Here is a 26,015-nt window from a genome sequence, read left to right as displayed (position 1 = left end):
CGGACTTCCGTGTTTTTGTGATGCTGCAGGGGAATTCCAGCATGGGAATCCCAGCAGGGCAAAAACGGGTGCTTCGCTGGCAACGGAAGTCCGGAGGTGGGGTTTCCCAGCGAGGGGAGCCTCAGCGAAATTGCAGCATCGCAAAAACACCGAAGTCCTCGAAACCCCACCTCCGGACTTCCGTGTTTTTGTGATGCTGCGATTTCGCTGAGGTTCCCCTCACTGGTAAACCCCACCTCCGGACTTCCATTGCCAGCTAAGTGCCCGTTTTTGCGCTGCTGGGATTTCCCTGCAGCATCGCAAAAACATGGAAGTCTGGAGGTGGTGTTTCCCATGGAGGGGAGCCTTAGGGGAATCCCAGCAGCGCAAAAATGGGTGCTTCGCTGGCAACAGAAGTCCAGAGGCGGGGCATCCCAGTGGCGGCGGCTTGGGTTTGCAAGGTGAAAATAGTTTGGAAGAAGAGGCAAAAAAATCTTAAACCCCAGGTTTGTATCTCGAAAAGTTTGTATGACAAGGGGTTTGTAAGACGAGGTATTACTGTATTTTCAACTAGAGATAATATTCCTTTTTGAGTTGATAACACTAACTCTCTGTGAATTGATAAATCTTCTGTGGTCCTTATAATCAGATTCATCCCTTAGTCATTTACTATGGTTTAAGAACACCAGAATTTCCTTTAATTTGGCATTGGAGATCAGTTTCAAATTCTACCTTGAGAGGCTGTTTAAAGGAAACTTTGTTAATGGAAGGCCCCACTTAAGAACAAGACAGAAATGAGATTTGGAGAAGTCAAGAATTTGCTCCAGTAAGGATGGATTTAGTGGGACAGTGGCTCAGTCATTATCACGGTTCATTAAATTAATCTAACAAATTATCCCAAAATGACACAGCAAGTCACCGTACATTAGTCTCACTCTGTCTTGCCTATTATCTCAGCAATAGTTCCTGATTGGTTACCTAGTCTGTTGCCCTATTGTTATTTTCCTAATTACAATAATGGGGGGAAAAAAAGACTGTGGTTACCAATGAAGAGCTATGTCAGGTTTTTCAAAGCAGGGATTCCGTGGAATCTAGCATTATATGAGTTACTAAATGTGAAAAATTAAGAGTTAAAAAAAATTAACTCAAAACACAGCCAATTTATTATGGATAGAGCAATTTTTCCCAACCTTGGCATAGTTAATATGAATGGACTTTAGTTCTCCACATCCGAAGCCAGAATCTCCTATGTTGGCTCAAGCATTCTAAGAATTGAAATCCATCCATCTGAAAGTTGTCAAGATTATGCAGGAGATTTATCACTTGATCTGGTATTCTGGAATTTATTTTCTTAAATGGCAGCCTAACTAAGGCTTAGACCAAGCCCCTGACTAAGTCACCATCTGCAGAATGAAGGAGAGCCTCTTCCTTTGTAAAAGAACTCATAGTCAATAGGGGTGAGGAGACAGTCAAACTGCTTCAAGGCAATTTTATTTACTGTTCTTCTAGTTTCTGTCTGAAAGACTAAACCCTAATTCTGTGTTAACCCTTAACTGAAATACAAATGACAGAGCACATCCTGGATCATGATTAACACTGTTAACACAAAAGTAAATCAAACAAGGTCATAAGAACCTGACTTAAAATGCTCCTTCTAAAGCATAATCTATAGTATAAGTTTTGACATTATATAGCAGTGATAGTGAACCTTTTTTCCCTCGGGTGCCAAAAGAGCGTGCGCGTGTGCTATCTCGCATGCACGAGTGCCCACACCCATAATTCAATGCCTGGGGTGGGCTAAAACAGCTTTCCCTTCCCTTCCAGAAGCCTAATGTTTACCAACTTCTGGTGGGCCCGGTAGGCTCATGTTTTACCCTCCCCAAGCTCCAAAGGCTTCCCTGGAACCAGGGGAGGGTAAAAACACCCTCCCCCATCCACCTGGAGGCTCTCTGAAAGCCGAAAATGCCCTCCCAGAGCTTCTGTGCAAATGGAGCTCCACCCCAGCGTGCCCAATTTGCACTGAAAGATGTTGAAAGAACAAAATGCAGGGCATCCTGCATAAGCCACATCCATAGTGTGATAGTAAAAATTTCATTGCAGAGAGGTAGGTTAGAACCTACCCCTGGATATATGGGACTATAATGTTGATCATCCCAACCCAGTATTTCCTACAGCTATACTGTTTGCAACGGATTTTAAAGGTCAAAACCCAGGTTTCACGATAGAGTTCAAAAGCACCATGAGTTTATTCCATACAACCTATGCAAAAATTTGCTCAATTAACAGTCAAGTCAAATTGACAGCAGATAAGAGTCAATGGACTTCCAGTGGGATTGTTTTTTGTGGGGTGTAGGAATTCCAGACTAATGATGTATTTAACTCCACCCTCAGGCTCAACCTGGTCATCGCTTTCAGGATTGGCTATCTACTGGAATTAGCATCCAGGAAAGCTCTGTGTTTTTCGAACCCTTAAGGCAAGACATCTAAAATATGCGAATTTAATTTGTATCAGTATAAACAGGAAATATAGTAGTTCAAATGCATTAGTATTAAGGCAAAATTTCATTTTAATTACATTTGTAAGTCTTTAATGACTCTGCTCCAGAGCTTTACAGTGTGTAAGCATTTTAGTAACTTTTATCTTTATTATATTGACATATTAAAATGAGATAGTAATGGAATAAATAAACAAAACTTTCATGCATTCCCAGTCATGAAATAAATCTCTGTCTACATAATTTTGAGGAATCTATGCTCAGAAGGAATGGAGCTTTCCCCAAAGATTGTGCTTTTCTACTTATTAAAAAAAAAGGAAATAGATAGATTTCAAACCAATAAGAGGATGTTTAGAAAACTATTTAAAAATCTTTGGGGGCAAAAGTTAAATAGGTGCATGTGATAAACAAGTACAGTGGTACCTCTACCTAAGAACGCTTCTACTTACGAACTTTTCTAGATAAAACCCAGGTGTTCAAGATTTTTTTGCCTCTTCTCAAGAACCATTTTCCACTTACAAACCCAAGCCTCCAAAACTGTAATTGGAAAAGGCAGGGAGAAGCCTCCGCGGGGCCTCTCTAGGAATCTCCTGGGAGGAAATAGGGTGTCCACCAACCCTGTGGTTTCCCCAATCGTACGCATTATTTGCTTTTACATTGATTCCTATGGGAAAAATTGCTTCTTCTTACAAACTTTTCTACTTAAGAACCTGATCAAGGAACAAATTAAGATTATAAGCAGAGATACCACTGTAGTTTTGCCATCTGCATTGTGTTATTTAAATGGGTCACTTTGTTGGAGGAAGGCAGGACAAGGATGCAATATTGGGTGGGACCATATCTCCTATCTTAGCACAGTCTTTCTCAACCTTAGGAGCTTTAAGATGTGTGGATTTCGATTCCCAGAATTCTCCAGCCAGCCATGCCACCATACTGGATAGCGAATTCTGGGAGTTGAAGTCCATACATCTTAAAGTTGCCAAGGTTGGGAAACACTGCCTTACCAGGACTGGGGTGGGGGGATTTGGGAGGTGAAATTTGGGGTTGTTTTCAACCTTAAAAAAAATACTTTCAATGATAAAATTAAGGCTTAGACTTCAAGTGTTTCCTGGCTCAAAATGATAGGAAATTAGCTTCTCAATATTCAGTCACAGTAGTCACAAAAGAGGGGCTTAGAGTTTTAGATTGCCCATTCTGAACTACGGCTTTTTCTTATTTTATTTATTTATTTTATTTATTTATTTATTTATTCATTTGTCCAATACATAAATACCTAGGAAGAAAATAGACATGTGATAATATAAAAGAGGGTGAAGGTGAACTTAGAGGAGAGGATATATGAAAGGAATAGAATATATAAGATAGGTGAAAGAAAGGAAAGACAATTGGACAGGGGATGAAAGGCACTCCAGTGCACTTATGTATGCCCCTTACTGGCCTCTTAGGAACCTGGAGAGGTCAATCGTGGAGTCTAAGGGAGAAGTGTTGGGGATTAGGGGTTGACACTATTGAGTCCGGTAGTGAGTTCCAAGCTTCGATAACTCGATTGTTGAAATCATATTTTTTACAGTCAAGTTTGGAGCGGTTCGTATTAAGTTTGAATCTGTTGCGTGCTCTTGTGTTGTTGCGGTTGAAGCTGAAGTAGTCATTGACTGGTAAGACATTGCAGCATATGATCTTGTGGGCAATGCTCAGATCGTGTTTTAGGCGTTGTAGTTCTAGGCTTTCTAGACCTAGGATTGTTAGTCTATTTTCCTAGGATATTCTGTTTCGAGTAGAGGAGTGAAAGGCTCTTCTGGTGAAATATCTTTGGACATTTTCAAGGGTGTTGATGTCTGAGATGTGGTATGGGTTCCAGACTTATCACCAGATTGCCTGATCACCAGCTCATTTGGAAACAGAAGCGTCTTGCAAACTCAGGTAATGTTATATAGCTGCAACCTGATGCTTCTGATAAGAGCAAAGGGATATTTTTATCTCTTCACACTGGTGTTGCAGCCCAGCCTCCCTCCTTCTGGTATTACAAAGACATTTAATCAAAGGCTGCGGCAGGAGAAGAATAAATCATGGAAAAGAATCGGCTGCAGAATTTCCTTGGCTCAGAATTCAAATATATTATGCACACATAATGCAATTCCAAATCGCCAAGTTTCTATTGCCTTTTAAAGAAAAAAAACTAGGACACAGTCTAAACCAGTGATTTTCAACCTTTTTTGAGCCGCGGCACATTTTTTACATTTACAAAATCCTGGGGCACACCACCAACCAGAATGACACAAAATGACACTCTAAGAAAGTACATATTATACATATTATCCCCCCTTGTGTGTGTGTGTGTGTGTGTGTATACACACTCTTGAACCATTTCCAAAAACAGGTGAGGGCTGGGAGGGTTTCCCTCTCTTATTCTTTGGGTGCTTTTTATCATATGCTTTAAATCAAGAGTCACTTCTCTCTCTCTTTTGTTTCTCTCTTTCCTCACATTCTCTGCCTCAATCATTTTCTAATTTCTCTTTTTTCTCCCCTTTTTTCTCTCATTTCTCTCTCTCCCTTCCTCTTCTTCTGTCTCCCTCTTTCTCTCCCTCTCTTGCTTTCTTTCTCTCTCTCTCTTGCTTTCTTTCTCTTTTTCTCTATCTCTTTCGTGCTTTCTTTCAATTTCTCTCTCCCCTTTCTTTCTCTCTCTCTCTGTCTCTCTCTCTCTCTCTTGCTTGCTTTCTCTTTCTCTCTTTCTCTCTCCCCTCTTGCGGCACACCTGACCATGTTCCACGGCACACTAGTGTGCCGTGGCACACTGGTTGAAAAACACTGGTCTAAACAATCTCTACTTCTTTTGACATATACCTGTCTACCTTCTGTTGACTTCTGTTTCTTTTTTAAAAAAATTGTTATTAACGTATAAAACACCAATAAAGCTGAGAAAACCGGAACATAACCTGCCTGCCAATCTGCCTTCCACTGAGGACCTATATACTGCACGAGTTAAAAAGAGGGCTGTGAAAATATTTACTGACCCCTCACATCCTGGACATAAATTGTTTCAACTCCCACCTTCAATACATCGCTACAGAGCACTACATATCAAGACAACTAGACCCAAGAACAGTTTTTCCCCGAATGCCATCACTCTACTAAACAAATAATTCCCTCAACATTGTCAAACTTTTTACTAAGTCTGCACTTCTATTTCTACTAGTTTTTTCTCATCATTCCTTTCACCCATTTCCTCCCACTTAGGACTGTATGACTGTAACTTGTTGCTTGTATCCTAAGATTTCTATTAATATTGATTGTTTCTTCATTGTTTACCCCTATGACAATCATTGTTGTACCACATGATTCTTGGCAAATCTATATTTTTCTTTATGTACACTGAGAGCATATGCACCAAGACAAATTCCTTGTGTGTCCAATTACACTTGGCCAATAAAGAATTCTACTCTACTCTGTTCTACTCTATTACTCTATTCGGAAATAGGGGGTGAAAAGACCTTAAAAAAGGATAGAAATATACAAGTAAGAAAGAAAGAAGGAAAAGGAAAAAGAAAGGAAGAAAAGAAGGAAAGAGAAAACGACTTCTGCTTCAACTAAGGACAGAGACAGAGTTGAAAAGTAGGCTTTATATTTTAAAGATTAGGGCTTGCTTTCCCTCAGGAAATTATTTTACTGAAAGAGTAGTAGATCCTTGGAACAAACTTCCAGCAGACGTGGTAGATAAATCCACAGTAACTGAATTGAAACATGCCTGGGATAAACATATATCCATCCTAAGATAAAATACAGAAAATAGTATAAGGGCAGACTAGATGGACCATGAGGTCTTTTTCTGCTGTCAGACTTCTATGTTTCTATGTTACTAGACTTGACCCAATACAACTGGATAACCCCCTCCTCATGATAATGCCAAGACTGCAATTAAGTCCAGACAAGGCTTTCCTCCCAACTTTTCAAGGCTTGAAGACAAGTTTTAAATTAGCCTTCTGCCCACTCACTGACCTTAGAAAGGTAAACAAATGGCTTGAAAGCATGGGAAAAGGTCCTCCAGAATAGCTCTTCTGAAATTGCCCTTTCAAGGTGTGCTGCACTGTACTATGAAGTATTTATCTGCACAGCCGTCTTGGGAGCTAAGCCATTAATTATTTTGGCTGATGAAAATGAGAGGATAAATGTCACGGTCCTGCTTCATATGCTTATCAGGTTAGCAATCTGCCATGGCTGGGGTTACTCCACCAGGAGCTTGCCTCTCCTCCACCTCCTTGTACAAGACATACAATATGTATCTTTTTAGGATTGATGGGTTTGAATTAAGGAGAGGAAAATTCAGTTGTGAAGCTTAACACTGGTTGTCCGTGGCAGGGCAGGGCAGGACCTAGGCCAGGGGTCTGCAACCTTAAACATTCAAAGAGCCATTTGGACCGGTTTCCCACACAAAAGAAAACACAGGGAGCCACAAAACCTTGGAGGGTATGGCCAATTCAACCCCACTCCCACCCAGAGACATGACCCCGCCTAGCCACGCCTACCCAGGCTTTGTAGCTCCCAGTGTTTGTGGGAAATGGGATTCTCTATTTGTCTCTGTCTCCCTCCCTCCCATTTTCTTTTTCTTTCTTTCTTTCTTTCTTTCTTTCTTTCTCCCTCTATCTCTCCCTTTCTTTCCTTCTTTCTCCCTCCATTTCTCCCTTTCTTTCTTTCTTTCTCCCTCCATCTCTCCCTTTCTTTCTTTCTTTCTCCCTCCATTTCTCCCTTTCTTTCTTTCTTTCTTTCTCCCTCCATCTCTCCCTTTCTTTCTTTCTCCTTCCATCTCTCTCTTTCTTTCTTTCTCTCTCCCTTCTCTCTCTCATATGCTTCCCCCACCCCTCTTCCCATTTCTCTCTCATTTCTCCCTCTCATCTTTACTTTTCTCTCTTTTTCCAGTGTCTCAGGGTTGGGGAGCAGGTCACATGATCAGATCGGCAGGGAGCCGCAGGATAGGGGTCAAAGAGCCACATGCAGCTCTGGAGCCTGGATTGCCAACATCCAACCTAGGCCCTTAAAGACTGTTTGGGCTTCAACTCTCATCAGTCCCAGCCAACAACCAAAGATTGGTTGAGGTGAAATCCTAAGTCTCAAGAAGGCTGTTAGCTATACTATAAGCTTGTCTAGCAAAATTCCAAATCTTGACATGTCTGCCCCCAAAATATTTTGCCAATCTTTGACAAGGCGGATAGTAGTAAGAGTAGAAGATTCCCATCCCCACCCAGTTTATTCTGTGGGAATACATCGTTTTTGCTAAAAGGCTGAGTATATCATTTAGTCCACACTTTTAGGAAGTTTTACCTGAAGCAGCAGCGGCTTCCGAACCTTCTTCATTAACTTCAAGGATAGATTTGTGAACGGCTTTTGATAGGTAAAGCTCTTTGTTGTCTGGAAGAAAAACAGAGTATTAACAATTCAGCATTTTCACAAAAGACCTATAAATGTCTTCCAATATCAAAGAAAAATAAGCTTTGGGCGTAGTATACTGTAATGTTCAACAATTTCCATTCAGAAATATAGTTGACACGTTCTGTAATCTAAACTATAAATACTTCGTTTATTTTCTCTTCTCTGTTCTGCAAGTCCCACTATTTTCTTCTGCCAAGAGACCTTCAGATTTTGTATACATCAATGTGAAGTTATCATATTACTTGTCTATCTGAGCCAGATGTAGATAACCTATTATCCTTGGAATCTCTCCCCATTTTTTTTTCATTCCTGAAACAACAAACTGTCAGGTAGTTTCAGTAATTCAACTGCAAAAAAATAAATGGTGCAATTTTATTTCATATTGAGGCAAAATATAAATTAAGAATCAAACGTATGGTAGAAGCCCTAACCAACCTCCACTCCCAAATAAAAAAGGGCAACCCATAATATTAATAAATCAAAAGCTTAACAATCCCAGGTCTAAGCTCAATATTGCCCGTGAATGCAGAGCTTTCAGGTTTATTGACTTTTTGCAATTTTCCCGAGAACCCTGAGACCAACTAGTCTCCATTAATCAGGCAGAGGGGAAGAATTAAAGAACAGATGCCCTGAGCAAATGAACAGCCCAGGAATTTGTCAGTTTCAGAATCAGAAACAAGCTCATAAAAACCTTTTTTTTTTTTTTTGCGAAAATCCATTTCCGTTTTTTCCCCTAAGCATTCTTTCTTGGCAACCTGAACATAGTCAGTTCTTGGCCCTGTTAGTTAACTGGAGTAAATAATGAAACTCATGGTGATGTGCTAAAAAAACACTCAGCAATCTCCTCTGTCCATCATTGGACTACTCTAACTCTATAGCATCTCAAGCTGTGCTTCCTGTAGCTGAAAATCTATTTTATTCAACTGGACATAATAAACTTTGAGTCTCCTTCACACTGAATTCATAGAAGAAAAATATTTGCAGCTCAGTGTTGAACTGTGAGGTCTTTGGTGTTCTCTGAGCTTGTTGTTGGGGGTTTTTTTGCAGATGTTTCAATAGGTAGCTAGGTAACATAATCACTACAAGAAAGTGTCTGTAGAGAAAACAACCAAGATTAGAAAGCACCAAGCAGCACACACACAACATTAAGTACTGGGGACAACATAATCCTATCTATGGCAATGTTATGGAAATAATTGAATACTTCTTTTTCCTGGGACATTTTTCAACTGTCCAGTCTAGCCTTTAAGGATTTCTTTATAATATTCCAAGTAAGCATTAATTAGGTCTAACACTGTTTAATGTTTCAAGATGAGCCAAAGGGATTTTGGTACTGCCACACAGCTGGGCATAGATTAAGGTCTCTCCACATCTAAGAAGAAATGTTAAGGAGACAAAAACTTATCACCATTGAAAGACTGAAGTCTGCATGTACCTTAGGAGGTGACTGAACAATAATGTCTTTTTGTGTATTTTGTATATTGCACTATTCACTAGAATTCTGGGTAGTGCACAATTAAAAATACCTCCAATAATAATAATAAAAAATATAATAATTTTCAGTGTAATAAAAACGGTAACCCAAACATCACACAATGGGTCAAAAACTTGATTGAATAATAATAACAAGCAGAAGGAGTGGGGGGAAGCGCGCTGGCAGCACCCGTTCGCCTAGCTACCCAACCTGAGGTGGGTGACCCAGGAAGAAGAGCACAGGAAACGCGAAGCAAATTGTCACCCCAGCGAGCAGTTCACTTGAACGATGATGATAGTTCAAGCCACTCCCAGCTGGTCACATGGCCGGCAAGCCACTCCCACCCAGTCACATGACCATTAAGCCACACCCACAAAATAAGCCACACCCGCAGTGTGGCAGTAAAATTTTGGCTGCCCATTAATGGGGGAAGGGGAGATAAACAGAGAAAGAGAGAAGGGGAGAGAGAGAGAGTGAGACAGAGAGAAGGACAAGGGAGGGAGAGGAAGAGGTAGAGAGAGAAGAGGAGGGTAGAGCGAGTGGAAGAGGGAGGGAGAGAGAGACTGGCTTTCTTAATTAGACCAATTCAATTAAAAAAACAGGCAAAACACTGCTAATTTTCTATTCATCTCCTTTCTCCTCTAGTAATTAAAAAAGGAAAGATGCTTTTTATGAAAAATAAAAATAAAGGAAACAGGTACACTGCATTAAATTAGAGCTACAGGAATTTCCAAAACGTGGTTGCCGAAACGTTGCTCTATATTTTCATCTCATAAAGCAAAATACATAAGCAACATTTTTCATACCTGGATTTGTCTCCTTTGCTCGCGAAGAATAATTAACAGTGCTACCCTAGAGCCCATTCATCTTTTCTGTGCTTTAATGCTCCACATTTCTGCATAAATAATTTCATCTTTAAACAGCAGAGGAGTCAATGTGTTCGACTAAAACCGGTTGTATTCTCTTGCTTTTTCTGGGGTAAGGGTATAAATCTTTAGGAAAACATTCATCTCTGGGAGGAAGTGCAAGTTCAATACCAGGCTGGTTTATGTGCTTTATAACCCACGCCCGTCCCTGGGTGCACCAACTTCCCAAAGAGCTAAATCAAAAAGGCTGCAAAGTAAAACATAAGAACTGCTCAGTTGAATCGAGGCAAAGTTTAACCTTTTCTGACAATAGCCACCAGTCCAACGTTGTTGGAAAGCGGACAAGCAGACATCCTTCCTGGATTCTCTACAACAGCTGCTTCTTAGACTAGTACAACTGTTAACTCCAGCAAACAGGGGCTAAATTGTGACTTCCAACATCTTTTACTATCGGCCGTGATGACTGTGCCTGGCGGAAGTGTAGTGATCAATATCTGATTCGTCAATTACCCATTTCTATAATGGAACAGGAGCTTTGATCTTAAGGTGACATTTCAGCATCGATCATTACTAAAATGTGCTGCTAGCCTGCAATTTGCTTCATAACAGCAGCCAAATTGCAAACGGCTCAGACCCTCTATTAATTCAGCCCAGGTAAATGCTACTGTCCATGGATACCAGCTGCGCTTTCTAATACACCTGAAGAGAGAGCCAAGTCTTCTTCAACCTGAAGAAAAATGGATCTGATATTGCGCAGGGTTCAATTACTGCTTCTGCGTTCTCAAAGGATTTCCATTTAGCTGCCTGAAAAAGTCCTTACGGAAAGCTTTCAACATACCAGTATATCCTGTTATATTTGTCCTATAGGGATTGTGGAATCAAATTCTCCAAACCTCAAGGTAAAGAGAACCAAGATCTGAACGGAAGACTTGTCCATGATGGATGGAGAGGAGATCAAGATAATTTGCAAAACAGAGTTATTGACGATGGGAGAAATTAACCAATAGGGCAAACTATAGTTGCTGATATCAAATATCACTCCCCCACACGCATGCACACACACACACGCTGCCCCCCACGCATGCGCACAGGCCTTTCTGAAGCCTGGTAGGTGAAGAAAATGCCCAAACGGGCAAATTGGAAGTTTGGGAAAATGCATTTCTCGTTTGCCCATTGTGCTGGTTTTTTTGCACTCTCGGACTTCAGGAAGCTTCCCTGAACCTTCCGGAGTGCAAAAAACAGCACAATGGCAAACCGGAAGTGCATTTTTCTGAACTTCCGGTTTGTCCATTGGGGGATTTTTTTGCCTCTGGGATTTAGAGAACCTTCCCTGAAGTGTCTGGAGGATAAAATGGCCTTTCTTAAGGCTGAAAATCAGCTGTCAAGTGCGCACATGCGCACTGGAGCTGAAACATGCAAGATCTTGCATGCCCTTCAATATGGTTCCAGGTGCCACCTGTGGCACACGTGGCATTGGTTTGCCATCATGGGTACAGGGTGTTATGCCGGGCTTTTCACTAATAGCCCCCAGTGAGTTAGGAATGCAAATTTAAACACACACACCATCACAGAAGAAATGAAAGTACAGTGGTGCCTCATCTTACGAACGCCTCTTCTAACGAACTTTTCAAGATACGAACCCGGTGTTTAAGATTTTTTTGCCTCTTTTTCCGAACTATTTTTACCTTACGAACCCAAGCCGCCGCTGCTGGGATGAAGGGGGGGCTTGGAGGGGGAAAAGACTCCATTTAAATAACTAGGAGAACGGCGTGTTTGCAAGCACTGAAAGGGTGTCTTTTTAAGAAAGAAAAGGGAGGGGCGCCCCCCTTGCCTTTCTTCCTTCCCACTCACCCTTTAGCCTAGCCTTGCTTCTTCCACCCGCCCCCTTTAGCTGCTCCTCTCTGCCCTCTGTTCGCCTCCCTTCTAAAGTTTGGGATTTTCCTGAAGGATCTGCACACATTATTTGCTTTTACATTGATTCCTATGGGAAACATTGTTTCATCTTACGAACTTTTCACCTTACAAACCTCCTCCTGGAACCAATTAAGTTCGTATCACGAGGTACCACTGTAGTTTATCCAAACAGTTTTGTGAGCACACACTCTAAAAAAGAGCCAAATTTCTCTCACCCAGATAACAGTCCTGGAAAGTGGCAAAAGACAAAACAAATGAGCAATTAAAGCAGCTTCACAGCCACCCCCTTCAATGAGTCCACAAGAGTTATTTAACTGTGAAGTGTCCAAAAGTCAGTAGAAGTCCTCCAACAATCCAAACAGTAGCAATGGTCTTTCTCCAACGGATAAACGCCCACACGCACATACCCAATGCCTGTAATTTATCCCCAAACACATTAACATAATTGCCTCTGACACAGGTGTTTTCCCTTATCAGCGTAGATGCTTGTGCAGCTGCTCCCTTCTTGTCACAAGCTTGCATATAGGGGCATCCACAAGCGGATCCTTCTCTGACTCTGACATCTCATTAATGGGAGCATTAACTGATGGGCTGGCTGCACCCATCTCTCCATCTGATTCCTCTCCTCCATTGTCTGTCCTTGGCTGTGAATTTTCACTATCAGAATCTGCTGGCAATAACAACACAAGCCTCTGTGAGCCCAAGAATTCCCCTGAAGCAACGTCCAAATCCCCCGTTGCAGGAGCTGGCCCAGAGCCAACCACAACATAGGGTCTCCTGCTTGAGCTATGGATTGGATTAGAAGACATTTGGAATACTGTGTTCAGTTCTGGAGACCTCACCTACAAAAAGATATTGATAAAATTGAACGGGTCCAAAGACGAGCTACAAGAATGGTGGAAGGTCTTAAGCATAAAACGTATCAGGAAAGACTTAATGAACTCAATCTGTATAGTCTGGAGGACAGAAGGGAAAGGGGAGACATGATTGAAACATTTAAATATGTTAAAGGGTTAAATAAGGTCCAGGAGGGAAGTGTTTTTAATAGAAAAGTGAACACAAGAACAAGGGGACACAATCTGAAGTTAGTTGGGGGAAAGATCAAAAGCAACATGAGAAAATATTATTTTACTGAAACAGTAGTAGATGATCCTTGGAACAAACTTCCAGCAGACGTGGTAGATAAATCAACAGTAACTGAATTTAAACATGCCTGGGAGAAACATATATCCATCCTAAGATAAAATACAGAAAATAGTATAAGGGCAGACTAGATGGACCATGAGGTCTTTTTCTGCTGTCAGACATCTATGTTTCTAAGACTTTAAAGGTCCTTCCAACTGTATTATTCTGTTAATAACGTTTAGGCAAGAGCATATGTGAGGGATGGGCTTCTGCTGATCAATTCTGTAAGCTTTAGAAAGTTTCAAACAGAATTCTGTGCAGGTGCAGAAAGGAAGATTAATTGCTCTATTTTTCATTCAACATTCCCATAGCTTCCTGGAGTACTTTACAAGTAATCAGTTGTAACAGTATCACAAATCCTTTAAAAATTGTTTTCATTAAACTGATAACATTTTTCTGCAAAAATACAAGACAGGGTTTAGGGACTGAATGACTGAAACCAAACTGACCCTACCATAATACCAATCAATCGAGTTGAAACCCCAATCAGTATAGAATAGATTGAATTCCTGGTGACACACTTTCTTATTTTTAACACATTATTCTTAGAAAATAGGGAATATGAGATTGACTTAAATCTGCATAAGGCAAAGACTTTCAGAGAAGAAACTTCAAAATCTGGATTGTTATTATTATTTTTTGCCTCTCCATTAGATCCCTCCAGTTGGCATTGTGCTTCTCTATGAAGAGGACCCAATATTACAACCCAAGCTGCAAAGACTGGCTCTACTACAAATTCATATGGCACAGACTTCAAATGAGAGCAGGGGGGGGGGGGGGAGAGAAAATGCATAACTGAGAGACATAAGAAGTATTTTGTCCAGACTTCATTTGAGATGGAAAATTGAACGTTTTACAGTGGCAAGTATGACTAATGCCTCGTTAATAACCCAGATAATATGGGCAGATACCCATTAATCCCAAGGGCTCCTACTAAAAGCTCTTAGAAGAGTGTGTGATCCCATTCTCCTTAACGAATGCCATTTGTGGGCATTAAAGACAATGCCATTAGGACAGTGATACTTCCGAAGGTTTGATTTTCCCCTCCCCAATTTATTTCTTCAAATGTTATGGCTATTTCTGGAGGACAACTACCTACATTAGGTTTTATGTTAATAACAGCACCCGTGATAGTTAAAAACAGCCATCATAAATAAAAGCATACACCCATCAATAATAATCCTCAAAGAAGGGTCAGGTGGAACCAAGCAACCTAGAATTAAAGAGAAATTTCCTAATGGTGAGAGCAATCAACCAACGAAACAGCTGGCCTCCAGATGTTGTGGTTGCTCCATCACTGGAGGCTTCAAAAAGAGACTGGATAACTATTTATCTGAAATGGTATAAGGCAGTGATGATGAACCTATGTCACGAGTGCCACAGGTGTCACTTGGAACCATATAGTATAATAGTATAAGGGCAGACTAGATGGACCATGAGGTCTTTTTCTGCCATCAGTCTTCTATGTTTCTATGTTTCTATATCTATTGGCACACAAGCCACTGCCCTAGCTCAGCTGCAATGTGCATGTGTGCCGGCCAGCTGATTTTTGACTTGCATGGAGGCTCTGGGAGGGTGTTTTTGGCTTCCCGAGAGCCTCCGAGGGAGATGGGGGAGTGCACTTTTAACCTCTCCCAGCTCCAGGGAAGCCTTTGGAGCCTGGGGAGGGTGAAACATGAGCCTACTGGGCCTATCAGAAATTGGGAAACAGGCTGTTTCTGGCCTCCAGAGGGCCTCCAGGGGATGAGGGAAGCTGTTTTTGCCTTCCCCAGGCATTGAATTATGAGTATGGGTGCGCACATGCTCTTTCGGCACCCGAGGGAAAAAAGTTTTGCCATCACTGGTATAAAGTCTTCTACTCAAGCTGTGGATTGGATTAGAAGACCTCCAAGGTCCCTTCCGACCTGTTATTCTAGGTTCTGTTTCTGCATTCCTTTCAAGACAACTATGCGGACAAGTCTCAAACATACAGAAAAGGTTGGATGCCAGATGATAAGATTATCAGAATTTGCTGCAGAAAAATCAATTTCTAGAAACACACACAGATGACTGATTCAGCTGGATTCGTTAACTTCACTGACTTCTTCATAAACATAGTAATACATATCAAATCCCAGTAAGGGTATGTCTGTCTGATGAGACCAGAACAAGGTCAAGATGGATCTATAACAGGTTCCCTTCCTTTTCATTTATCAGCAAAAATATGTGTGTGTGTATCTGTGTGTGTATGTGCACACATACACATACATATATACACACACACACCTATATACATATACTGTATATGTATGTACAATACCACAAGTAGATTATATCTACTTGTGGTATCTCAGCCGCCCTGAGTCTAAGAAGGAGGGTGGCATAGAAATCTAATAAACAAACAAACAAACAAACAAACAAACAAACAAATATCTTCAATGTAGCAACAGTTACAAACAGTTTCATTTCTAATGGCAGACAAGCTTTCAGTTCAGAGTGCACAAGAGGGCAGAGTGGGCTGAGCCACGCCCAGCCTTAAGCTTAAGTTTTCAGTTTCAATTCTCTGCACAGATTCAGAAGTGGTTAGCTCATATTGGTTGATTTAGTTGCTATGCTTATTCATTGGCAACCTTGTTAACATGGCTCTCCTGCCCTTCATTTGCTCAGGTTGGAAGCCTCTTATCTACTGGGGAACAGAATCTGAAAGTTCTAAAAATGACAAAGACAAGATATTGACCTTGTCAAAGTGAAAACAGAATGTATTAAATTAAATATGTTAGGAATAAGTGAAGTTAGGTGGACCAACATTTAAAATCAGATGCACTATGTATTAAATTGTAAGAAGCAATGATGTGTCGATGATATTCACAAAGGTCATTGTTAAGTATATGTTTGGCTGTAACCCAATTCATGACAGTATCACTTGTATCAGAATCAGAAGACAAGGTTATGTACTGACTACAGTCACGGAGAGGGAATATACTGAGGAATCCAAAGGCAAAGAAAAACAACATCAGAAGGAAAATAGTACACTGGTAGCAGATTGAAATGTCATGGTAGAGAAATGAAGAAACCAAAAATTATGGGAATATATGTGCTCTGCAGTGTATAATAATTCAGGAGGCAGTTTAATCAAGTGAAAATAATTCTTTTTCAATGCCAACAACTGCTTCAAGTGAAATACGTGCAGTTTTGACACCTGGATATCACCTGCCAAACAATATCAGAATCATATTCATTTCTTTGTTCAGTTAATCACATTTATAAGATATAAAACCCATAGTCAGTCAATCTTCTCCAGGTTGAACTGAAACCATTCTTTCCCATTCAGAACTGCGTTGCCTACAGATGCTGGAAAAGCAGATTGACAGAATAATGTGGATGGCCTCGGGCAAAGATATTCAACTAAGTGTCATTAGTATATTGCTAAAATTTAATCCCATGGTGGCAGAGAACCTCATCCAACAACTTCATATAGATGTTAAATAACAGTAGGGAGGTTCTTAAACATAGTAGTTGAAATTGTTCTTTCTCTTTCTCAGCCAAAGTATGCCTCAGAATTTCAGGAACTATCCTAAATTCCCTTTGGAATCATACCAAGATTTTGTGATTATAGCCACTCTCAATAAAAGTAATTTTAGCCAATTAGTTCCTGTCTAGCCTACATGGTAGAGCTAAAACCATCCTGCACGTCTCATTACACTGTGTCTTCAATCCCTCTTATATTTATGTAAATTAACTGTGTGTGTGTGTGTCTAAGCTTCTTTTGCATATTTTCTGCTTGTTATGGACTTAATATTTCAGTTTTTCTCTTCTACTTTGATAATGGATCTTGCCTACCTCTGTCTCTGCAGCCAACCTCATTCCCTAGATAAAAATTCTGCTAAAAAAGGTGGATGGGGAATGTCTTATTATAGATTGACCTGGCAGTTAGAAGCACAACCAAAACTCAGGGATGGTGGTGTTTTGATGACTAAGCCCTTGATGGAGAATCAAAAGGATGGAATGTGATACTGATGCCAAATATCAGGGCAACCTTCCCCGAGAAGAGCCAGTCCCTGACTCCTACTATATCTTCCATTTCCATCACCACCATGATGTTCTTGCTTCCTCTATTAAGAAAACCTCCGAAGAAAAATAAAATAATTCTAATTAAAAAAAAAAAAGATGGTGGAGTGCATAGAGTGGTCCAAACCGAACTGGTTCTCTGATGTCATCATGACATCACCAGCGGGTTGCTACCGGTTCAGGCGAACCGATCTGAACCGGGAGGAACTCACCTCTGTTAAGGAGGCCAGTTCAACTAGGTGAAAGCATATCCTTAGCTATTATGGAAAGATGATTAGCCAAAGCTCGGTCAATTTTGGTGACATTTATTTCCTGAAACAAAGCAGGTACCTTGAAATATATTTTATAAGATTTATTTATTTGGCGTATGACAAATACATGGACTTATAATGTTTCAAATGTTAATGTCCAGTCGACCTAGCCATTCAAAGACTTTCTGTAGGAATTTGGACCATATGATACCTTTCTAGTGCAGCCATTTTTATTTATTTATTTATTTATTTATTTTATTTGTCAAACAATTATAGGGTGATAATTTGTACATATTAAACATTAGATAAGTAATGATAAAAAGTAACAAAAGAAGACAATAGGACAGGGACGGTAGGCACAATGGTGCGCTTATGCACGCCCCTTACAGACCTCTTAGCAAGGAGGAGCGGTCAATTGTAGATAGTCTAAGGTTAAAGGTTTTGGGGTTAGGAGTAGAAACCACAGAATCAGGTAGTGCATTCCAGGCGTTGATTACTCTGTTGCTGAAGTCGTATTTTTTGCAGTCAAGTTTGGAGCGGTTGACATTTAGTTTAAATCGATTTCGTGCTTGTGTGTTGTTGTGGTTGAAGGTGAAGTAGTCGTTAACAGGGAGGACACTTTGGTATATGATTTTATGAACTATAATTGCCATGTGTTTATGAAAGTCTAACTGAACCCCATATAAATAAATAGGCACATGTGATGGTTGCAAATAGTTTTAACACAGCAGATATCAATTGCTACAGTAAAATCTGGAGAAACGGAATTGTTCAGAACTGGAAAAAGAATGAAATAAAAATGAATTCTGTCTCTTCATACCTATTTAACTTCTGCATGAAATATATTAAAAGCATGGTAGGATTTGAAGGGATGACAGCTGGAATCAAAATTAATACGAAGAATTAAAAGCACTTACAAAATTAACACTAATGCTTTAAGTTATGCAGACACTTCCATTTCATTAGATCTATTAATGAAGACTTAGAAAAGCTCATTATGAAAGTAAAAATGGAAAATGAAAAATCTGGGTTAAGGTTAAAATATGAAGAAGGCAAGGAAGTATCGATCAGCATGCTTATTGAATTCACAATCCACGGAGAAGAAGTTAAAATGCAGATAGTTAAAAATGGACTCTGTGCTGCGGGAAGAAAAATAAGACTAGAAAGGAAGAAAAGATTTTGCACTCAAGACAAAATCGAAAACAAAGGTCCGAATTCTTAAATAATTTTCCCTCCATTGGTAAAGCTTCACATTGAGAAAAAAAAAAGGAGGGGAAAAGGGAAAGATGTTATTGAATTATGGAGTTCAGCTGAAGGAGGTGACAATGTAGACTTGTGCAGTATTTGTTTAGAATAAATTGTTGATTGAATGAATGTTAACTGAATCTTTTAAGTTTTAGGATGTTTTTAAGGTTTTTAAAAAATTATAGGAGGGGAAATATCTATGAAACCAGAACTATTTCTTCTTGGAATAATTAGACAAAAATTTTCCAAGAACGATAGACATGTAATATTGCATACAACGACAGCGGCAAAAATAATATACGCACAATCTTGGAAGCAGGAATCCACCCCAACTATGTATAACGTGAAAGCTAAAATTTATGAGGTAGTAGAAATGACCAAATTAACATATGAATTACAGGACAAGGACATGGAGGGTTTTCATAAAACTTGGGACAGATGGTATATCTGGATTGCAAAAAACAAATTAAAATGAAAGAAAATTGGGAACCCTAAAACTAAATTCAGAGAGAAAAAATTAAATTGATCAACAAATCAAAGCATTACTATACCATTGAGAAAATGATATAAAATTAATACAATAACAAGAAAACCAAAAGGTTGTATATATGTAATATATATGTAATAATTATTAAAAGGAAGATATTCCTTTTTGTATTATGTATGAGCTGCAAGCCAATTACACCACTTCTTAGGTGGTGCAGACACTAAGCAATGATACCAAATATTCCATGTATAAAGCAAGATGCTTTATTTTTTTTTTCTATGTGTAAGTAGTGTATATTGTTATTCTGTTGTGTTTCGTTATATGTTTTAATGTATATATTTAATAAAGTCTTTTTAAAAAAAATATTATTAATTGGATCGAATTGTTTTATTATGTATTCCTTGTTTGTTGTGAGCTGCCTCGAGGGGCAGCATACAAATCCAATTAATAAATAAAATAATAAATAATAAAATAAATAAATAAATTGCTGCAAGCTGCCTGGAGTCACCATGAGTGAGTTGGGTGGCCATATAAATTTTCTTTAAAAATAATGGAATGCGTTGAAATGGTGAAATTGACATTAGAATTACAAAATCATGAAGAGGACGACTATTATATGGTATGGGAGAAACTGTATATCTGGTTAGAAGTTAGAAAAAAATAAGTAAATGTTTATATAATTTAAATGTAAATATTACTTACTTTATATAATGTAAATGTAAATATTACTTTACAATGTAAAGGAGATGAATTTGCATATATGTTTTTAATGTCCAAATTCAATAAATAAACTTTTGAAAATAAATGTCTTAATAAATAAGGTGCCAAAGGATTGGTTGTATGTAGAATGTTAGTTTAGTTTAGTTTATTTAGATTTGTATGCCGCCCCTCTCCGAAGACTCAGGGTGGCTAACAATAATAAAAAACAATGTAACAAATCTAATATTAAAAAATAATATAAAAAACCCAATTTAAGAGACCAATCATACCAACAATCATACCATATATAAATTCTATAAGCCTAGGGGGAAAGGAGAAAAAAATTTCAATTCCCCCATGCTTGACAACAGAGGTGGGTTTTAAGGAGCTTGCGAAAGGCAAGGAGGGTGGGGGCAAGTCTGATATCTGGGGGGAGCTGGTTCCAGAGGGTCGGGGCCGCCACAGAGAAGGCTCTTCTCCTGGGTCCCGCCAAATGACATTGTTTGGTCGATGGGACCCGGAGAAGGCCAACTCTGTGGGACCTAACCGGTCGCTGGGATTCGTGCGGCAGAAGGCGGTCCCGGAGATATTCTGGTCCGGTGCCATGAAGGGCTTTATAGGTCATAACCAACCACAGGATGGATGGATGGATGAATGGATGGACAGACGGACGGACGGACGGACGGACAGACTGAAGCTAGCACAGATATTAAGTTAAAGAAGTCAGGCAGGGCTTATGAAGAAAAGTCAAATAGAAGTTAAGAGTGGAGATAAAGAAAACAGAATAGGGTTCTGAAGATTAAAATAGCTTTCATAAATAAATAAAAAAGTCAAACAGAGACAATGGTTGTAAAAGCCTTTCTGCTTTTGAATTAAAAAAACCCAACATTTTTAAATAATAAAACCCAATCCAAGAAAAACTGGTGAATACACACCTTGTTTAAAAATCTGTATCAAACCTTAATAAAAGGACTAGAGAAAAAGGGAGAAACAACTGAATAAGAGAATGATAGAGTTGGAAGGGACAGTGGAGTTTTTCTAATCCGACAAAATTAGATGCCCTCATCACCTCGAGGTTCGACTTCTGTAATGCTCTCTACATGGGGCTACCTTTGAAAAGTGTTTGGAAACTTCAGATCGTGCAGAATGCAGCTGTGAGAGCAATCATGGGCTTCCCAAGGTATGCCCATTTACACCAACACTCCGCAGTCTGCATTGGTTGCCGATCAGTTTCCGGTCACAATTCAAAGTGTTGGTTATGACCTATAAAGCCCTTCATGGCATCGAACCAGAATATCTCCGGGACCGCCTTCTGCCGCACAAATCCCAGTGACCAGTTAGGTCCCACAGAGTTGGCCTTCTCCGGGTCCCGTCGACTAAACAATGTTGTTTGGCGGGACCCAGGAGAAGAGCCTTCTCTGTGGTGGCCCTGACCCTCTGGAACCAGCTCCCCCCAGATATCAGAGTTGCCCCCACTCTCCTTGCCTTTCGCAAGCTCCTTAAAACCCACCTCTGTCGTTAGGCATGGGGGAATTGAAATTTCCCCTCCCCCCTAGGCTTATAGAATTTATACATGGTATGCTTGTATGTATGAGTGGCTCTTTAAATTGGGGTTTTTTAGACTATTTTTAATATTAGATTTGTTTACATTGTCTTTTTTATTGTTGTTAGCCGCCCCGAGTCTTTGGAGAGGGGCGGCATACAAATCTAATAAATACAAATACAAATACAAAATAAAGTAGACTCCCTGAATGGTGTCAACAGTTTAATGTACATTTCCCCAAAAAGACTGTCACAAAAATTGGTCACTTCCGAATGGTTTTTTAAAATTGGGACTAGAGGATTGCTGCACTCCAGACATTCCCACCTCCACTTACAAACTCCCATCAATTTCCAAGTTTTAAAAGTTGGCATCCAACAGTTTAGAGACAAGAATAGTAAATGATGGTAGACGTCTTGCAGGACAGCCTAGGTCAGGCAAAAAATTACCTCCCTCCCACCCCACTTGGTGCCTATTTGAGAAACCTGGTTTAGAAATTTAATTCGTTAATTAACTAAAACATTTGCGGCTCAGGTTTTTCTGGGCCAAGTTTTCAAATGATCACAGGACAAAATGAATGCCGTGCTTCAATAACCTAAATCACAAAAAATCCGCTTACCAGACATTGCAGTAAGATCAGCACTTTGGCTGAATACTTCTGTAATTCCAACCCCTTTCAAAGCATCCTTCAGATCAATTTCCTGTTCTATTGTGAACCTAGAGGGATAGAGAGAGAGAGAGAGAGAGAGGGAAAAAATGAAAGTCTTAACTCCTTTTGCTCTAAAAAAGAAGTAAAGATGCAAATTGTTGCTAGAAAAACTAGGGGGGGGGGCGAGAGGAAAGAATATAATATAATAACTGCCTACAAGGCATTCAGGTAGCTCAGCAGGAGAAAACACATTACAAAAAGAGAGAGAGAGAGACTCAGAGAGACAATGCATTGAACTGACATTCATCAGTAGCTTATTCCTGGTTATTGTCTTGTTTGCAGTAATACCCTGAGACTAATTGTTTTGCAGTCATACAACATCACCCTTGCAAAGGACTTTGAGTCAATAGAAATTTGGGGAGGGGAGCCTGTATGTAGACAGCAAACCCAAATGCAGTCAGTTTTAAGTAGCATCACCAACCTGCACTATAACAGAACGTGGAGAAAAATACAACAAAGCAGTTACTAGCAGAACAATGAAACAGAGAAGATAAACAAACAAGAGCTTTGTGTTTTTTTAAAAAAAAACTGCATTACTACTGTATGCAGCAAATAGCCAAACATGGTAATTTTCAACTCCCTAACTAGGAGGGAGGGTATTGTGGCCTGCCAGCAGCTGGTAGCTGATTCCAAAAGCGAAGAGGCTGATTTAGTGATATTTATTTTATTTATTTATTTATTTTATTGGATTTGTATGCCGCCCCTCTCCGCAGACTTGGGGCGGCTAACACCAGTGGTAAAACAACATGAACAATCCAATTAATAAAAACAACTAAAAAACCCTTATTATAAACAACCAAACATACACACAAACATACCATGCATAACTTGCAATAGCCTAGGGGAAAAGGATAACTTAACTCCCCCATGCCAGCTGACAAAAGTGGGTCTTAAGTAATTTGCGAAAGAAAAGGAGGGTGGGGGCCGTTCTAATCTCTGGGGGGAGTTGGTTCCAGAGGGCCGGGGCCGCCACAGAGAAGGCTCTTCCCCTGGGGCCCACCAAACGACATTGTTTGGTCGACAGGACCCGGAGAAGGCCAACTCTGTGGGGCCTTATCGGCCGCTGGGATTCGTGCGGTAGAGGGATATGCCAGTGGCCTGTGCAGCTGCCATCTGAGTCGGACAGTGAGTAGGTTGGAGAGGACTCAGTGCCAGAGGCGGAGATTCAGCCAGGGCCTTCAGAAACTCCAGAAGCTCCCATCAGTGACGAGGAAGAAGAAGAGGAGCCTATTCTTAATGCAAGAGCAGGCAGAGCTGCCAAAAGGCAGGAATTGTTCCTCAGGAGTAGGTCTCCTCGAGAGTATGGCTTGGGGCTAATTGGCCACTCCCCCAGCCTATTTAAGGGATGATGATGAAGGAGCCAATTTGCAGGAAACAAGGTTGTTCATATTCCTTCGTCCATTCCAGGAATGTCTGATCAGCTCTTGTTCTCTCTCTCGGCAATTTTTCCTGCAAATTGCTTCTGGGCATTTTGCCAACCATTGTAATATTGCTGATATCTACAAGATTGTTTACTTATAATTGAGTTATTATTTTGTGGATTTGAGCTGACTGTTAATGAAGTTGAATTAACAGTCAGTGTTCTTAAAAGACTGCTTTAAACTGTATTTGGGTTTGATGACTACTAGGAAAGCTCATTAGTAGTCCTTAATTAGTAAACTAAGGTTTGTACGGACTTTGTGTGTGCTGTATTTTTTGTGTTCTGTAGCTGGGACAGAACAGAGGGAAGGGAGGGAGGGAAGGAAAGAAGGAAAACAATTGGTTTGCAAATTTTAAGCTTAATATGTCAAGCATTCTGAAACTGATTGACAACTAACTGTAAATTTGGAACAATGTCCATCACCCAGAATATGGTCTCAGAACTGAATCTTGGTTGCCCTCACAGAATCTGTAATAATAATTTTTTTTAAAAAAATAAAAAATGTTCTATTAATGGCAATTCTTTATGTGCTCCTTGTTCCCTTGTTTTTCATATCAGATTCAGCAAAAGTAGATGGGAATCCATGCTAACCACTACGAACCAGCCAACTTTGCAGAAAGATTGCCAAAGGAGATGCTTCATTTTTCTCTCTCTGAAAGCTTACATAATATTTCACATGGACTCTGAAACTCCCCATCCACATATAAACAAAAGCTCATTCACTTAGTACTTGTATGCTAATACTCAGCAAACCAACCATAGCAAACAAACTGTTTCATTTCAGGCAGTCAAACAGAAATCCATCAGCTCCATAGCAGCAGTCAAGTTGCAGGCTTCTGACATCACTCTTAGTCTTCCCAGGTTCTTATTAATAGCAGAGAGAAGCAAATTCATGAAATTTGCTTCTCCTGTTCCTTAGTATTCCACCCCCCAAATTATCTCCAGTCTCCCTCCAAGTGCAAACTGCACACTGTAATACACTACCTGAATGCTGAGGTATAAGAGCCACAGTGGTGCAGTCATTAGAGATTAGATTAGATTAGATTTATTGGATTTATATGCCGCCCCTGTCCGCAGACTCGGGGCGGCTCACAACAATAGCAAAAAAACCCAAACCAGTACATAGTGACAAATCCAATGCCCACCAATCCAATTACAATTTTAAGTTAAGAAATTCATAAAACAATTCCAATATATATAAAAAAACAAGCACACAATCAATCAAACAGCAAAACAACATGGGCAAGCTGGAGATGTTTTTTAGTGCAGTAGTACAAGCTACTTCTGCTGATCACAGGCTGATCACAGGCTGCCAGCAGTTTGGCAGATCAAATTTAAATTCTTATGTCTTATGTTCTTATATCTAGTTGTCTTGGTGAGCAGTAAATATTAAATGTTCTCATGTCTAGTTGTCTTGGTGAGCAGTACTCTGTAGCAATATTTTGAGGATAGGAGTTGAAACGGTTTATGTCCAGGAATGGAGGGTTCAGTAAATATTTTCACAGCCTTCTTGGTGCAGTATACAGGTTCTCAATGGAAGGCAGGTTGGCAGCAATTGTTTTTTGTGCAGTTCTGATTATCCTCTGAAGTCTGTGTCGGTCTTGTTGGGTTGCAGAAAAAAAACCAGACAGTTATAGAGATGAAGATGATAGATTCAATTATTCCTCTGTAGAACTGTATCAGCAGCTCCTTGGGCAGTTTGAGCTTCCTGAGTTGGTGCAGAAAGAACATTCTTTATTGTGCTTTTTTGATGACGTTTTGATGTTAGGTGACCATTTTAGGTCTTGAGATATGATAGAACCTAGAAATTTGAAGGTCTCTTCTGTTGATACTGTGCTGTCTAGTATTGTGAGAGGTGGTAGGATGGGAGGGTTTCTCCTAAAGTCTTCCACCATTTCTATAGTTTTGAGTGTGTTCAGTTCTAGATTGTTTGGTCGCACCACGAAGCTAGTTGTTCAACCTCCTGTCTGTAGGGAAATATGTTGTCTCGAATGAGACCAATCACTGTTGCATCGTCTGGAAATTTCAGTAGTTTAATAGATGGATCATTGGAGATGCAGTCATTGGTATATAGGAAGAAGAGGAGAGAGTACACAGCCTTGGTGGCCCCTGTGCTAATTGTATCTGATGTGATTTTGCCTAGCTTCACCTGCTGCTTCCTGTCTGTTAGGAAGCTTGTGATCCACTTACAAGTGTATTCAGATACAGTTTTCCCTCAATTTTCGTGGGGAATGCGTTCCTAGACCGCCCACGAAAGTCAAATTTCCGCGAAGTAGAGATGCG

At 40.0% G+C, this 26,015-nt stretch overlaps 1 protein-coding gene across 1 annotated transcript in view; it reads right to left on the bottom strand.

The window, feature by feature from the left end:
• The window catches only part of SERPINI1 (serpin family I member 1), a 186,313-nt gene that overhangs the window by 4,389 nt on the left and 155,909 nt on the right, over positions 1 to 26,015 (bottom strand). The window contains exons 6-7 of the mRNA XM_070754139.1: positions 22,223 to 22,320; positions 7,788 to 7,874 (exon numbers count right to left, since the gene is read on the bottom strand). Of these exons, the coding sequence (XP_070610240.1) occupies positions 7,788 to 7,874; positions 22,223 to 22,320 (185 nt within the window). The remainder of the gene's footprint in view (positions 1 to 7,787; positions 7,875 to 22,222; positions 22,321 to 26,015) is intronic.

Source organism: Erythrolamprus reginae, chromosome 5, assembly GCF_031021105.1.
Source record: "Erythrolamprus reginae isolate rEryReg1 chromosome 5, rEryReg1.hap1, whole genome shotgun sequence".
Taxonomy (NCBI): domain Eukaryota; kingdom Metazoa; phylum Chordata; class Lepidosauria; order Squamata; family Dipsadidae; genus Erythrolamprus; species Erythrolamprus reginae.
Note: the sequence above shows the minus strand (reverse complement) of the source record. Positions and strands in the feature narration are given on the sequence as shown.